Consider the following 15986-nt stretch of genomic DNA (forward strand, 5'->3'; position numbering starts at 1 on the left):
CTAAGAAACTTGATGAGACACCCCATTAATTTTATATATATTTAGTTGAACAACACCTCCACCTTCCCCATCCTTTCACTTGTATCCTGGGCCTTTAGGGTGAGATGGTTTTAGAGATACGGATAGAAATGCCAGGCCAAGTCGAAAAGGCATCCGACAAAGGACTTCCTTTCGCTCTGAAAAGAGGCGTGCAAATTCTGCCTAGTATGCAAGCATTAAGGCTACTGCAGCCCTGCAAAACGACTGCCTTTTAAAAGCCGGGATTCTGAAGGCAGCCAGTTAGGAAGATGGTCAAAGAAAGAGTTCATCACGTGCTTTAAAAATGCCGTAAAAATTAAACCACGGCTTCCTAAGATACCATTTCTGTCACTGGATAAAATGAGGAGGGCGACTCAAGGCAGCGAGCAACCCTGATCCTCCAGCTTCAACAAAGTGAAAGAAGGAACGCGAGCAAGCGCCCGCCCGCCTCTCTTTTCCGCCCGCCGAACAGTGCGCGCTTCTCCTAAAGGCCTCTTTTGTTTGACGCGCCCGCCCGTTCGCTCTTGCCTCTTTCCGCGGCGCCCCTCCCATGGCCGCGTTCAGGGAGGGAGGGAGCGACGGAAGAGGCGGCCATCTTGGGCTCTCTTGCCGGGGCTGTGCGTGTGCGAGCGGGGGGGGGAGGGAGGGAGGCAAGCCAAGGCTGGGGTAAGGGAGTGACTCGCTCCTTTGCGGAAGTGGTGCCTTCACTCCCCCAGAGTGGAAGGAGGAGAGAGAGAGGCCCGCGGGGTCGTCGGCACCTTTCCTCAGCGGCGTCTCAAACCCGTGGAGGATGGCAGGGCGGCTCCCGGCCTGCGTGGTGGACTGTGGCACCGGGTGAGCCCTGAGAGAGAGAGAGAGAGAAAGAGAGGGAGATGAATGGGCGACTGGGCGCGCGGCAGCGGCGGAGGCTGACAGTTGGCTTCCAGCGCCGGAGAGGGCGGGGAAGGGAAGCGGCCGGGCTGCCGCTGCCTTTCATTGGGGCGCGTGGAGCGAGACGGAGCTCCTTTTCCCCTCTCTTCTCACCCCCCACCGGGCATGGCAGGGCTTCCTGCCCCTCAGCCACCCACCCAGCCCCCTTTATCGATGCCATTTGGGGGTGGCAGGTGGGGAGGAGGAGGGAGAGGAAGAAGGGTATTTCTGACTGCCGGGCCGACTGGCTTCTTCCCGGCAGCTCGTTTTTCTGCCTTTCGGCGGTCGGCCGTCAAAAGACGAGGTTTTTATAGGCAGAAGGGGGCGAGTCACGCCCTAAACTGGCCGGGTTCAAACCGTCCCCCCGTTTTCCAATCCTGCGGGAGGCTTCGGCCTTTGCCAGAAGGGAAGGCTGCATTGTCTCCTCCTGATAAAAAGTTAACCGAGGTAGCCAGCGGTCTTAATTCATTGTATGCTTTGCGGGGGATGACAGAGCACCTTCCGCGGCTGGGAAGGAGACCCTTTTGGCCCGCTGAGTCTCCCCCCCCCCTTTGGAGTGAGGAGGTTGCAAGAGATTGGATGTGGATTTTTTTGCTGTTGCATCGGTCCAGCCGTTTTTCCGGTAATGCTGTTAGGATGCAATTTTGGAGAAGAACGTCGACAGCCTTAATTTCGTTTAGGAAATAGCCATCTGAGGGGGGTGGAGGGGGGTTGTGTTGTGTGTGTGTGGGGGGGGGGAACCAGCGCCAGCCTTTCTCGGGTCAAACTGGCCTGTATATAATTTTCAACTAAGTTCAATATACGGGGATGAGTGGAGCCTTCAGATTGGTGGCTTCCTTTTGCAGTGCCATGATTTGTCCATATGTGCCATTTATTCAGCATTACTTCTCTCTGTGTGGGTGGAAAAAAAGAAGTCTGCCCTCTCTAATGAGCAAGCGCAGAGGAACTTCCTTAGTTTTGTCAAAGGCGCTTCCTCCTTTCAGGCTTTTATACCTTATAAGGCAGTTTTCAGTGACAAACCTGAACCAAATCCTTTTGAGAAACCACTTTTCTTATTTTGTAATTACTAATTAATGTGGAGAAAAGGCGCCCAACGTTGCTATTTTCTAACATAGAAAAGACCTTCAATGACATTTCTTTCAAGGAAGAGCAGGCATGGAAGATAGCATTAGCAGTTTATCTAGGAAGCAAAGACTTCCTAGTACATAGGTAATTTATGTCCTTCATTACAGTTTCTTAAGGAACTGAGTTGAGGCGACTTCATTTTGTGCTTTCACATTGTTTCATGCTAATAAAGATGGGTTTCATAGAAAATTCTGCATGCAGCAGTAGCTCAATATAATTGCAAGTAAAATGCTTCTAACTAATCATTTATCCATCAGCCACAGTTTTCTGTTTAAAAATGGTTAATTACATTTAATTATTTTTTTTGAGAAATGTGTCATCAAACAACATTCTTTGGAAATTGTGATTTTCCCTTTCCATTTGAAAAACAAACCAAAACCTAAACGTATCTTCATAAGGAATATGATTGTGATAGTTCACTTAAAAAGAGCACAGAATATATAGTTGGATGTAAAATTGCAGTAAATTACAACTTGTACTGGTTGCTGTTCTGCTGCCTGTAGTAACTTACAAGATATGTGTGGGTACATTGAAATTACAGTACAGTGTTTATTGTAATACACTAATTAAAGAACATGTCCTTTTTTTCATACAAAGCTGTTTTTGCATATTGAGAAGCTAACTATACCAATAGGGAACTCTGGTGATATGTTTCATTTGTAAATTTGTGCATAAATGAAAATGATGGGAAATAATCAAAAGAGAGAAAGGGATTTAATTTTAGATTCTGCAAAGGGGGCTATCAATGAATGCAGTCATTGGTGTGCAAAGCGCAGCATCTTTTAATTAGTAACTATGATTACACAATTGCCAAAATTGAAATGTGTCAGTGGCCCTAAAAAATCTGGACTCTGAGATCACAAGCTTTAAAACATTAGAACTGAACATTAGGGAATTAGAATTCCAATATATTTTAAGGTTGCATCTTTTTAATAATCTCTTTTAGTATCACTGTATAGAGACACCCTATCTATTTCTTGAGGTGGTGACTATATACCCCAATTCTATATGTGCACATGTAAATTTGTGCAAGTTTCCACTGTATTCTGCTAGTCTTACATATTGGTCTCAAAATATGAGTGGAACAGATAGGAATATTAAAGGGAAAAGGCTGGATAGCCTTTTATGTTAATATAGTGTACATTATGAAAATGTTTTAGAATTGCTTTAGAAAATTTGCCACATATATTTATGCCTTAGTAACTGGATACAGCTATAAATATTTGAATAATTACTAGTTTACACTGTTGGTTAAAATGTTTCATTATAATATTGTACACTTTTTGCAAATGTGTTATCACATTTATGATTGCTTTAGTTCAAGTTAAAAATGCAAAGAATTACAGGTATTCCTCAACATACAACAATTGAGCCCAAAATTTATGTTGCTAAGTGAGAAATTTGTTAAATGAGTTTTGCCTCATTTTACAACTTTTCTCACTATATTTGTTTTGTGAATCACTGCAGTTCTTACATTAGTAATATGGTTGTTAAGTAATTCTGGTTTCTTCATTGACTTTGCTTGTCAGAAGGTTGCAAAAGAGTATTACAGGACTCCGGGACACTGCAACCATAATCAATATGAACCAGTTGTCAAGCATCTGAATGTAAATCATGTGACCCTGGGGATGCTACAATGATCATAAGTGTGAAAAATGGTTATAAACCACTTTTTTCAGTACCGTTGCAACTTTGAATTGTCATTAAATGAACTGTTGTAAGTTGAGGACTACCTGTAGTGGCTTCCAAGGCACTTATATTTTGCAGCATTCACTTTATATCCAAGAGATGTATTGGAGAACAGCAAAACTAAAATACTTCCTCAGGAATACATTAAGGTTCCTGAATTAAGTGCATTAGAAGTCTTAAAATATGATATGACACTGTCTCTTGAAGTAAAAAGTTAGAATATGATTGGTTTGAAATGTTGAAGTACATCTTAATTCAGACATTATATTAAATCAGGTTTACTATATTAGTTAAAGTATAGACTAGATGATATTACTCTGATCTGCTTTAATTTGGAATCCAGCATTGAACAGGAGATCAGTGACATAATAATCTGCCTCCAATTCTGGGATTGATGACATAAAAGTCTGCTTCAACTTCCAGGATTCTGGGATATTTCATATTCACTGAAATATTTCAGTGAATATTTGTGAATGATTTGAATATGTACCTAAAATGTGCTTATTGAATTACATTTAGAGAAAAGTAATATATCTAAATTTACTATATTTTATAAATTTATTATGTAACCTTTTTCATCTGGATATCAGGATGTTTAAGTGGGTTTTTATAGGTTGTTTAATATTTTGAATTACTTTTGAGATGAAACATCCTATGTGATATATTATTAAATGTGGTTCAGATTGTAGTTGCATTAAAGGAGAAAACATGTTGCATATAAAAATTGTGCACTTGGGTGCTTATGCATAATTTCCACTAATTTTAGTGCTTTTAAATATGCGTGAGCAAGTTCAGAATTGTTATACATGATAAAAATAATAATAGCTGCAGAAAAAATGGAATTAGTAAAAATATGAATCAAAAGTCTTATAAGTTTGTATCTTTAGGCCAAGCTGCACAAATGATGTTGCGTTGTTATACTAAGGATCACACTCCAGAAGTAGAAAGGGCAGGAGGACCCCCAATGTGGTAAATGGTTTTCAGGAATTAAATAGTGCATAAAGCTTCTTTGTAAATTCATCATTAAGGGCTCACTTTTTGCACTCCCGCTTTAGGTCTTAGAATTTTTTCGAGAGGCCATATATTCCACTCATAAAGCTACATGTGTATTCACGTGTATGTTTAAAATAAGATTGAAAGAAAAGTTGATTATTATTTGGGCTTGCTAATAAAACTATTTTTTTCCCCAAATCTCTATACGTTATCAAAATCTGCTTTGGTTTAGGAATCTGGACTTTGGGTGATTTTAGGAATATTGTACACAGAAAAGCAAGGAGGACAGAAGACATGAAAGTTCATTGTGTGTCTGAAAAAACATATATTATTTTACGTAGACCAGTGTGCCGATAGCTAGTCAGAAATAGGTTTTCCAGCATTGCTTACTAAGAACTACCGTGTTTCCATGAAAGTAAGACAGGTTCTTATTTTCTTTTGACCCCTGAAATAAGCGCTTGGCCTTATTTTTGGGGAACTCTTATTTTTGAGGTTCAGGAAGCAGCGAGCATGGTCATCTCATGGCTGCTGCTGTGTTACAAAATTTTCGGAGAGGGCTTATTTTCGGGGAGGGCTTATTTTAGTGCATGTGCATGCGCTCAAAAGCCCGATTGGGCTTATTATCCATGGAGGTCTTATTTTCGAGAAAACAGGATAGTATGAGTTGTTATGCCTGAACAGTTATAACTAACAATTACTGCAAAAAATATGCTTTATTTTAGGAAGATACTTGATAGCATAAACTACGTAGGTCTAAAATGCCTAAATTGCTTTTTCTGAACATCACAGAATAAATAATCTCATGTTGAAAATAGGAAATGTACTTCACTGAGTGACTGTGAGTCACTCACCCAGCCTACCTCAAGGTATGGTTATAGGGAAAAATGGAAGAGCATGTGCTTCTATGTTACATTGAGTGTGTGAAGGAAGTTGGGGTATAAAACTGTCACACTTATATCCTCTCTTTTGCGCAGTACAATAAATTCTTTGTTTAGCAGCCTCCCTCCCTTTTAGTGGATGTAAAAGATTATATTTATGTATAGGGATCCTCCCCCCCTCCCATATCAGCCAAATTTATTGCTTCAGGGTCTGATTTGAAGAAGCTAAACATATATTAATTTTACATACTAATAGAATAGAATGTTACATAATTTGTGGTTAATTTGTTTGCGTGTGTGTGTACGTGTGTACCCTAATTCCTTCAAGTTGATATGTTTTAAGAATTTGTAAACTGAATAAATATGCTTAATATTATAAAAGAAAAACATAGCCAATTAATGGTGGTGTAGTATTTGTAGTATTATAATGATAGCAATTATGTGCTGTAAATACATAATAGTACAATTTTCACATATATCCTGCTTTTCTAAGATTTGTTATTTTCATCATTTTTATCAGATAGTGTTACAACGCACAATTGACTATAATCCGGTATCTCCAGATATATTGAAAAAATATATTCTTGCTGGAAGTTCAAAAAACTCAAGATTGTTACCCCTGCACATATCCTTGATATTGGAACTATTCCCTCTTCCTCTTTGTAAATTAACAGAGGGTTATTTGTCTGCAACCTTGAAGTATCAGTTTCTTTCTCCAACTTCACAGACTTTACAAATGGAAGTTAAAGAGTTGTAGTTCCTTACTTTAAATCCACATTAGTTTAAGTAATTAACTAAGAAGAAAAATGCAGACAAATATGCACTATCACAGCCAACAATTTCTTGAAAAGGTATTTTGGTGAATGTTCTAAAGCAAAACCTACTTTTTAATAAATGAAGTAGATATTACTTGTATTGTTTGTATGAATCTCACATTTACCTAAATTAATTTTAACTGATTTGAGTTATATCACCTTGTCCTATATATGAATAACTTCAGAGCAGGTATTTGTTACTATTTAGCAAGACTTGAATAATATTTGAATTCTAAACATGTATTAAATTTTATTAACTAGCTATATTGGAAAATTTCAGTCCATAATATTAAACATTAATAGTGTGATTAAAAACTAAAATAACAAAAAGTAAAAGTGAATAGCTATGTATTATCACTGGTGCCAACCCAAGAATCTAATAACACTTAACTTTTGAGAACCCAGTGGAATTCTTTGTCTTTAAAACTTTTTAAAAAGGATGAGAACTAACTGGACCTCTGTGGAAGTGAGCCAATTTCCTGAGGTGCAGTCCATCACAGAGAAGAACTTTTCCCAGGATTCTGTCATAAGCACCTCTTGAATCTGGGACACACCCAATATTCCTTGTTGGGATGAGCACACTGGACAGGTTGGTTCTATTTGGAGGACATGTTCCTGCAGATGTAGGGCTTTTAAAGTTAATAACCATACTTTGAATTACAGCTGAAGCTAGTGCTATTCTGCAGTATCAGTGTTAGGTGCTTACAGTTGTTCTCATCTGCTACCGTTAGCTTCATCTGCATCAATTGCATTTTCCAAATAGTTGTAGTAGTCTGTTGTGATGCTAGGAGTGTGAATAAGCATTACTAGATCCTCTTGCAGCTATGTAGATTTAAAGCTAGTAAATCAGACACTGTTAGTTTGTTGATTAACAATCATATATTATTGATCTTTGAAATCAAATGACTTAGTGGCTAGGAAAACAAGTTTAAAACATCACAATAAGAATAAAATCAGCATTAAAAAAGTGATGGTGAATTCAGACACCAGCATTCTAGATCCATTCCTCTGCTGGCTAACTAAAACTGCCTGGTCGTGATGGGAGGTCAGGGTTCTAACAGTGGAATCCCTCCTTGGTTGAGGAAGTTGTTCTTCTATCTCTTGAGGAAGTACTGATTCATCCTCTCCTCAAGAAATCATTGGACTTTACCATACTAGGCAATTTTTAGTGCTATGCAACCTCTTCCTTCTGGTAAAGGTAATTGAGAAAGTAGTTACAGAATAGACTTGGGACCAGTGGTGGGTTGCAGGCGGTACACCTCTGTATGGGCGTACCGGAGCCTGCCCAAAGCTCTGAGTACCGTTCTGGTCCGGTGCTCTGGAGGGCCCACCCACCCGCCCGAGCTCCTTACCAGTTTTTAAAATCTTCGGCGCTTCCGTGAATGTGCATGACGCATACAGTGCCTGCACTCCGCTCCACTGAACAGCTGGAGCGTCGCAGAGGCTTGCACAGGCGCTAAGACACATGCATGCTGTACACATCCATGTGGATGCCGCCGGGCCCGTTCCAACCGTACTGGAACCCACCACTGCTTGGGACCCAGGATAAGGTGGATTAATTGGACTCCCTTCAGTCAGGATTCGGGTCTGAGTATAGGCCAGAAATGACTTTGTTTCATTTTCAGTGACCTCTTGCGGGGACAGGATTGGTGATCTGTATCCATGCTTGATCTTTTGATGGCCTTAGGTTCCATTGGGCATTATATCCCTCTAGATTGGCTCAGAGGGTTGGAGGTAGGTGGCACAGGGTGCTACTGGTTTACCTTCCTCAATTCCAGTTGTTGTTAATTAGGGAGATGTCTCACCCTTGGCCCCTAGTATGTGGAGTGCTGCAGGTTTTTTGCTCTCTGGTGCAAAATACAGTGGCATGGGCAGTTATGTTTACAGCTAGAATGACACATATTACACTGCTGAGTTGCTTTAATTAGTTGCTAGTTTGCTTCCAGGTTCAATTAAAGATGCTGTTTTGACCCTTAATGTCCTGTATCATTGGGGTTGGATTATTTGAGGTACTGTCATTTCCCAGTTACTTCTGCCCATTCCATGAGTTGGAGCCCATCTGCTAAGGAGCTACACTTGGTGGGACCCAGGATGCAAGGTTTTTCTGCCAAGGCCTCTGCCCAATGGAACATCATCTCCACTAGGGGGAAATTGGCTGCAGTTTTTGGAAGTTCCTCAAAAACTCTAGCATCACTTGAACACCATCAGCATTGACCAATCAATCAATTGCAAAAGGCAGCTTTTACAAGGTGTTACAAGCAAAGCTTATCCCTTTAATACTATCAAGCAACAGTATGTGCTTATTCCAGATCCTTAGCAAGGATTCAATAGATGGATAAAAATATCAAATCCGGTTTAAACATTTGCCTGACTGCTTGACAAACCATAATAATGTGTCAGCTTCTGCCTTGCTGTTGCTTCAGCTGTCATGAAACGGGGAGGGAGGGCTGGTATTTGGGAGGGGTTATTCGATGTGCTGGAGGAATGTTCTAGGATGTACCAGATGGTTGGATTGCGCATGTGTGAGTGCTTCCCGCCTGGACCAACAGCCTCGACATTCCATCTTCGTGATGTCTTTTTGAAGTTATCTCACACCTGACATTTGAAGGACTTATGATTGGCCTGAGGCTATGATCCCAAGGGGTGGGGAATGGACTATTCTATATATCAGTCGCTTTCGCGCCTAATTAAGTAGAGTTTGCTTCGCAACTGCTTGCTTACCATTTGTAATTAGTAAAAGTACTTTTGATTTCCAACACATGGAATCTCTTAGTCTTTCTTTCCTAATTATTTAATGGAGTGATGCTGACATAATGTTTTTAATTGTAGATTTAAAAAAATGTTTTATGGTCTTTATTGTACCTGGCCCAGAATCACAGTTTGTGAGATTGGTGGCATATAAATATGATAAAAATAACAGTTCAAAACAAACATGGACTGAGTAGAAAGAATAGAATTGTTCTGTTTTCAGCATCTTTCTAAATGTGATCAGGGAGGGCCAGCTTGATGCTACAGCGAGACTATTCCAAAAATGGTACTTCTACTGAGAAGGGAGTGTATCCTGGAGAAATAGTAACACTGCTTCTTAGTGTTGAAACTCATCTCCAATTTGTCCCATCCAGACTTTCACTGCCTTTAAGCTTTGAGTCAGGAGTTTCACAGCACCTCTGGCCCGACTTGGAATGCATAACAGATGACCCCTTACCATGGACTGAAATGTTAATCTATCCCTATAGTCTCGTGTTTGTGAAAAACTGGGAAAGAAAAGAGTGGTTCCTAGTACCATAGTGGCTATTTAATTATTTGTTTGGTGTGTTTCCTCTGTATTGAATTGGAAACAATTGAAATGTTTTAAAGCTTATCCTTTCCTTCCAGTGTAGCCTGATTCAGTTCTTTAACTTAAAAATCTAGGAAAGTAAAAGGAACTATTTATCTGATCCTGCAAAATGGCTTTGGAATACTCTAGTTTCAAATATTGAATCAGATATAACAATTTACTCTGTGTAAGCCAAGTTGTATATTACTTACTCAGAAAATATGAGATTACAATATATTGCAGTCCTGTCAGATAATGAAAACTAGTGTTTGTTATTAAATTGGAAATTAAAGATGTCCCATGATGATTCTTCAAAGAATTGTATATCTTTTTCATTTAAAATAATGTGTTGAGTTAAAAAATATCCTTAAATATATTTGATTCAATGCATTTTTTTCTTTGAAAAAAAATCTAGATCTATGTATTGCTGAGTATCATTTCTTCTGTTCTACTTGTCCATTATTTTCTTGCACAATATAACTTGATATCCACATCTTATTCTGAATGAGAAATTACTGTTTAAAATGAACTTTAAATATTTGAACAATAAAGTAGTAAAAGAGCAAACAGGCTTGGTATTAGGTGTCCTCAGTGTCTGCCAATAAGCATGTTTATTTTCATGATTCATTCTTCTACATTTTTGCTAGAGTAGCTATGAATATTTTTAGATATGCTGAACTATGCAGTATAGGCTTTACTGGAAATACATATAACATTTTTTCTAATCCTTAAAATACTTTGCAGAGGATAATTTACTTCACAAGATACTAAACTTTATATAGTGAATAGTATTCTGTTTTATTTTTAAAAACTTATCATTTCTGGGTGTTGGAGTATTGCTTGACTTACGTTTTTTATTGGAACTTCTTTCACACTAACAGTCTAAACTTGAGAGTCTTTCTTTAAAGTAACTCCTGATTAGTTTAGTAGTAGTATGGTATGTATAGATGAGCAAGTGTAGAACTAAATACTAAAATGTCAGTTTACTAGCACATGTAATACTTGGTTAACAATTGTTCTATTTAGCAACCGGTCAAAATTTAAGATGACGCTGAAAGAATAATTTTATGACCAGTCCTCAAACTTATGACATTTGCAGCATCCCTGTAATCATGTGATTGCAATTTGGAGGCTTTTCAAGCAAAGTGTGTTTATGACTGTTGAAGCCTCTCGAAGTCATGATTGCAATTTGAAAGCTTCACAGCTGGCTTCTGACAAGCCAAGTCAATAGAGAACCTGGCAAGTCGCAGTCATGGGATATCTCCCTAAACTGTGTGTGATTTGTTTAATAGCCATAATGGGACAGATGTTAGGTCCGGCATGATCAAGTGATGTTTCATTTAATGACTGTGACACTTAGTAATGGAATTGCTATGCCCACTTGTGGCTGTTACTTTCCAGTATAAGATTTCTCATCTTCATCTTTACAGATAACCTCCTTGTGATCAAAATTTGGGTGCTTGGCAGGTTTTCCACATTTATGATCTCTGTGCAGTTCAACTGCCTCTCCCTCATCTTGACCCTTTTGGCAACCCTAATTTTCACCACTTTTGCCTACCCGTGCTGTCTTTTTCCTTCCACTGCTGATGAGGTACACCTGATCTCTATACCAGGCATACTTCATCAGTAGCAGGAGAAGAATTGGGAGGGTCCTCTTTCCCTCCCTCTCTCCCTCCCTCCCTTCCAATTAGCAGTATATCAATAATAAAATAGATGATTGATAGGTAGGTAGGTATATAGATAGTTACACACACACATATCCATGTGTGTGTAGGAATGCACACACAATAAAAACCTGGCATCAAAGTGAAGATTTCATATGCACCTCACCATATCCCATACCTGGGGGAGGAAGCCAGGTCTTTTCAGAAGTCTAGGAGCGTAGAACCCTGCCAAACTTCAAGAGTTGTACAAATAAGTATTGGGACTATGTTTATTTACCAGTTTTATTTTCTAACATCTTTGGGGAATTCAAAGACATTCTCTTAAATAGAGATGATAGCAAAACCTGGTTATTTGGTTTCTGAGATGCCAGCTTCTCAATCAGTATTTTAAAATAAGCTTTGAAATAAAAAAAAATGAGCAGGGATCCTGACAAGCACTAAGAGTGCCCATAGTTACCATGGAAACATTATTGCCTGCTTCTCTTATATATAGTTCACAAATTAGTTTTTTAGGTAGGGATATAATAGTATTGTACTTGCATGGCATCATTATATGAATGACTAAAGACTACATGACATACAAATAATAACCGTAACCCTCTTTTATGACTGATCTTTAAAAATGTCAGTTACAGGAAAAGGAGGAGGTGGCAAATTAATTCAGATCCAACATGCATACACTTCATTGAATGCCAGATGGTGAGAGCAAATTGGATTCTGTAAAATAACAAGTAGAAAGGCATTTCAGAAATCTCTATGAAAATCTCCTGCTTTTAATTATGGAATATGGCCCATATGAGAACAAAGAGCATTCAGTGGTGCAGCTATTGCAAAGGGAAAAGATGTGATATTTACAGAGAAAGGTGAAAGTTGATGCAGAGAACAAAGACAGAGGAGAGAGCAACTGTTGAACACATATGGATGGGCAACAAAGCTGAAGCGAGGTGTAGATTTGTTATGTTGTGAAATACTAAATGTGACTGAATCCATGTAGTGGCTATTATAGTAAGGTACATTGCTTATGGACACATGTTGAGAATTTTTGGCTTTATAACTAACACTGTTAAATATCAAACAATCCTGGAAACAGTTACTTAAATTTTCTGCCTCTCTCAGCAAAATATTTATATCCTACCTTTTCTTTGGAATTCAAGACACAAAGATAGGGAGCTTCTCTCATTTTATCACTACATCAAGAACCCAGTGAGGAAAATTGAGTTAAGCAATTGATCCATATTTATTTCACAAACTCCATAGTTAAGTGGGAAGTTTCACTTGAATGGCATTTAATAATGGCAAATAAGACAATGAGGCTATAACTGAAATACTTTCAGTAGTGGAATAATGATTCCTTTATTTCTTAGGGGTTAAGATATTTCTCTCCCCACCCCCACCCCCTTAACAGACTATTAATGTGGGGCTAGAAATATAAGACCAGCCAGGTCTCGAGACACATTATTTGCAGGACTTTCAGGTAATCCTCAACTTATGAACACAATTGGGACCACAAAAGTGGTGTGTTCCAGATCCTGTTGCAACTGGTACAGTGCAATGGGGCCGGGTATCCACCACATGAACACGCACATGCATACTTTTTTTTTAAAAAAAAATTAAAATGTATATGCCGCCCAATCCCGAAGGACTCCGGGCGGCTTACAAAAGAAAAAAGAAGAAAAAGAAAAAGAAATAAGAAAAGGAGAGTTTAAAATTCACAGGACACACATTCGTTCTAATCGTGGCTGGACCTTAACAATGAGGTCAACAGCCCCAGGCCTGCCGGAACAGCCAGGTTTTAACAGCTTTCCTGAAGGTCATGAGAATGGGTAAGGTCCGGATCTCTGGGGGTAGCTGATTCCAAAGGGTCGGAGCAGCCACAGAGAAGGCTCTCCTCCGGGGGCCCGCCAGCCGACACTGTCTGGCTGACGGCATCTGAAGGAGGCCCAATCAGTGGGATCTTACTGGCCGTTGGGAGGTATGTGGCAGTAGGCGGTCTCGCAGGTACGCTGGCCCTAAGCCATGTAGGTCTTTAAAGGTAATAACCAACACCTTGAATTGCGTACGGAGACCAATTGGTAGCCAGTGCAGCTCGCGGAGGACAGGTGTAACGTACCGAGATACACCCAATATCGCTCACGCGGCTGCATTCTGGATTAGCTATAGTCTCTGAACGTTTTTCAAGGGTAGCCCCATGTAGAGCGCATTGCAATAATCCAGCCTTGAGGTGACAAGGGTGTGAGTGACGGTTTGAAGTGCCTCCTGCTCCAAATAGGTGCACCAGGCGAACCTGGGCAAAGCCCCCCCCCCCCTGGTCACAGCCGACAGATGGTGTTCCAGTGTCAGCTGCGAATCCAGGAGGACCCCCAAATTGCGGGCGTTCTCCTAGGGGTGTAAATTTTCGCCCCCAGGATTAAGGATGGACTTTCTAGGCTGTCCTTCGGGGGCAGCATCCAAAGCCACTCAGTCTTATCGGGATTGAGCACAAGTTTGTTCATCCCCGTCCAGATCCTGGCAGCTTCCAGGCATCGGCACATCACGTCCGCCGCTACACTGAGCTGGCATGGGGCAGATGATACAGTTGTGTATCATCTGCATACTGATGGTACTTTATCCCGTGCTGTCGTATGATCTCACCCAGTGGCTTCATGTAGATGTTAAATAAGAGGGGGGACAAGACCGAGCCCTGGGGCACACCACATTTGAGGGGCCTAGGGGTCGACCTTTGCCTCCCGACCAACACCGACTGCGACCTGTCAGAGAGGTAAGAGGAGAACCACCGTAAAACGGTGCCTCTCCCACCTCCTCCAGGCGTCGCAGAAGGATACCATGGTCAATGGTATCAAAGGCCGCTGAGAGGTCAAGAAGCACCAGGAGAGAGGAATGTCCTCTATCCCTAACCCCCCCCCCCAGAGATCATCGATCATTGCGACCAAAGCGGTTTCCGTGCTGTACCCAGGCCTGAAACCAGACTGAAAGGAGTCTAGATAATCCGCTTCATTCAAGGTCTGTCGGAGTTGAAGCGCCACCACCTTCTCAACAACCTTCCCCAGAAAAGGAAGGTTGGAGACAGAATGATAGTTTTTTAAGATAGCTGGGTCCAGGGAAGGCTTCTTGAGGAGGGGTCTTATCACTGCTTCCTTCAATGGTTGCAGGAAAGACCCCTCCTGCAAAGATGCGTTAGTAATCGCCTGGAGCCAGCCTCGTGTCACCTCTCTGCTGGTCGAAACTAGCCAGGAGCGGCACGGGTCCAGTAAACAGGTGGAGGCACTCATCACTCCCATGGCCTTGTCCACTTCCTCAGGGGTGACAAATTCAAACTCATCCCAGGAAATCCGATTTAAGATTCACCCTCGGCATCTCAGCTGGTATTGCCCAAACGGAGTCAAGGTCTGTCCGAAACTTGAGTGATTTTATCCGACAGAAACTGAACAAACTCCTCAGCTCTTCCCTGCAGGGGTTCCCCCGCCTCCTCACCTTTCAGGAGGGAGCGGGTCACCCTAAACAGGGCAGCTGGGCAAGATTCTGCGGATCAATAAGAGCGGGAAAATGTGTACATTTTGCTGCCAGTATCGCCACTAGGTAAGTCCTCATAAAGGCTTTTAATAGTGTTCGATCAGATTCAGAGTTACTAGCCCTCCAGCGTCCTTGACGCTTCAGCTGCTCGGCAGAGCATCACGCAGGCGCCGTACACTCTGTGTGCATGTGCGGAAGCCTCGAAAAGCTCAAATACTGGTAAGGAGCGCAGGCGGATGAGCCCTCTGGAGCACCATACCGGAGCGGTACCTGGTGCTCTCAGCAGGCACTGGTACGCCTGTACTGAGGCGTACCGCCTTCAACCCACCACTGGACCACAAATTCTATCACTCTGAGATGTTAAGTGAGTCACACATAATTTTATGACTTTTTTTGCTGCAATTAAGTGAATTATATGGTTTTTAAGTGTATTTGGCTTCCCCCATTAACTTCATTAGTTGGAAGCCTCTGGAAAGGTCAGAAATAGCGATAAGTGTGCTGCAACCAAAAATGGTGCTCATGTGACCGTGAGGACACTCCACAGTCATAAATGCAAGAACCATTTGTAAGTCAATTTTTTTAGCACTTGTAATTTCAAATGATCACTTTAAAAAGTCCCTGTGTGTGGTTGCCTATTTCATAGGATGACTCATAATAATTCATAAGGAAGTGGTTTTAATTACAGAGAGTCTTCAACTTGAAACAGTTCATTTAGTGACCGTTCAAAGTTACAACAGCACTGAAAAAAATGACTTGTGACCATTTTTCACACTTACAACTGCTACAGTATCCCAATGGTCGCACAAACAAAATTCAGATATTTGGCAACTGGTTCATATTCATGATGGCTGCAGGTCATGTGATCCACTTTTGCAACCTGATAAGCAAAGTCAATATGGAAGACAGATTCATTTAACAACCCTGTTACAAACAAATGCAATGATTCACTTAACATCTGTGACAAGAAAAGATGTAAAATGAGGCAAACTCACTTGACAAATGTTTCAATTAGCAACACAGTTTTTGGGTTCAATCGCGGACTACCTGTATATGGCCTATCAGACTAGTC

The 15986-nt window shown here is 40.8% G+C and overlaps 1 protein-coding gene across 1 annotated transcript in view; it reads left to right on the forward strand.

Annotated features, from left to right (window-relative positions):
• Positions 1–669: 669 nt before the first annotated feature.
• The window catches only part of ACTR3 (actin related protein 3), a 44563-nt gene continuing 29246 nt past the window's right edge, over positions 670–15986 (forward strand). Inside the window, exon 1 of the mRNA XM_014075800.2 lies at positions 670–852. Coding sequence (XP_013931275.1) covers positions 809–852 — 44 coding nt within the window. The 5' untranslated portion in view covers positions 670–808. The remainder of the gene's footprint in view (positions 853–15986) is intronic.

This window comes from Thamnophis sirtalis, unplaced genomic scaffold (assembly GCF_051295495.1).
Source record: "Thamnophis sirtalis isolate CommonGarterSnake01/CBP01778 unplaced genomic scaffold, rThaSir2_p1.2 scaffold_1, whole genome shotgun sequence".
Lineage (NCBI taxonomy): Eukaryota > Metazoa > Chordata > Lepidosauria > Squamata > Natricidae > Thamnophis > Thamnophis sirtalis.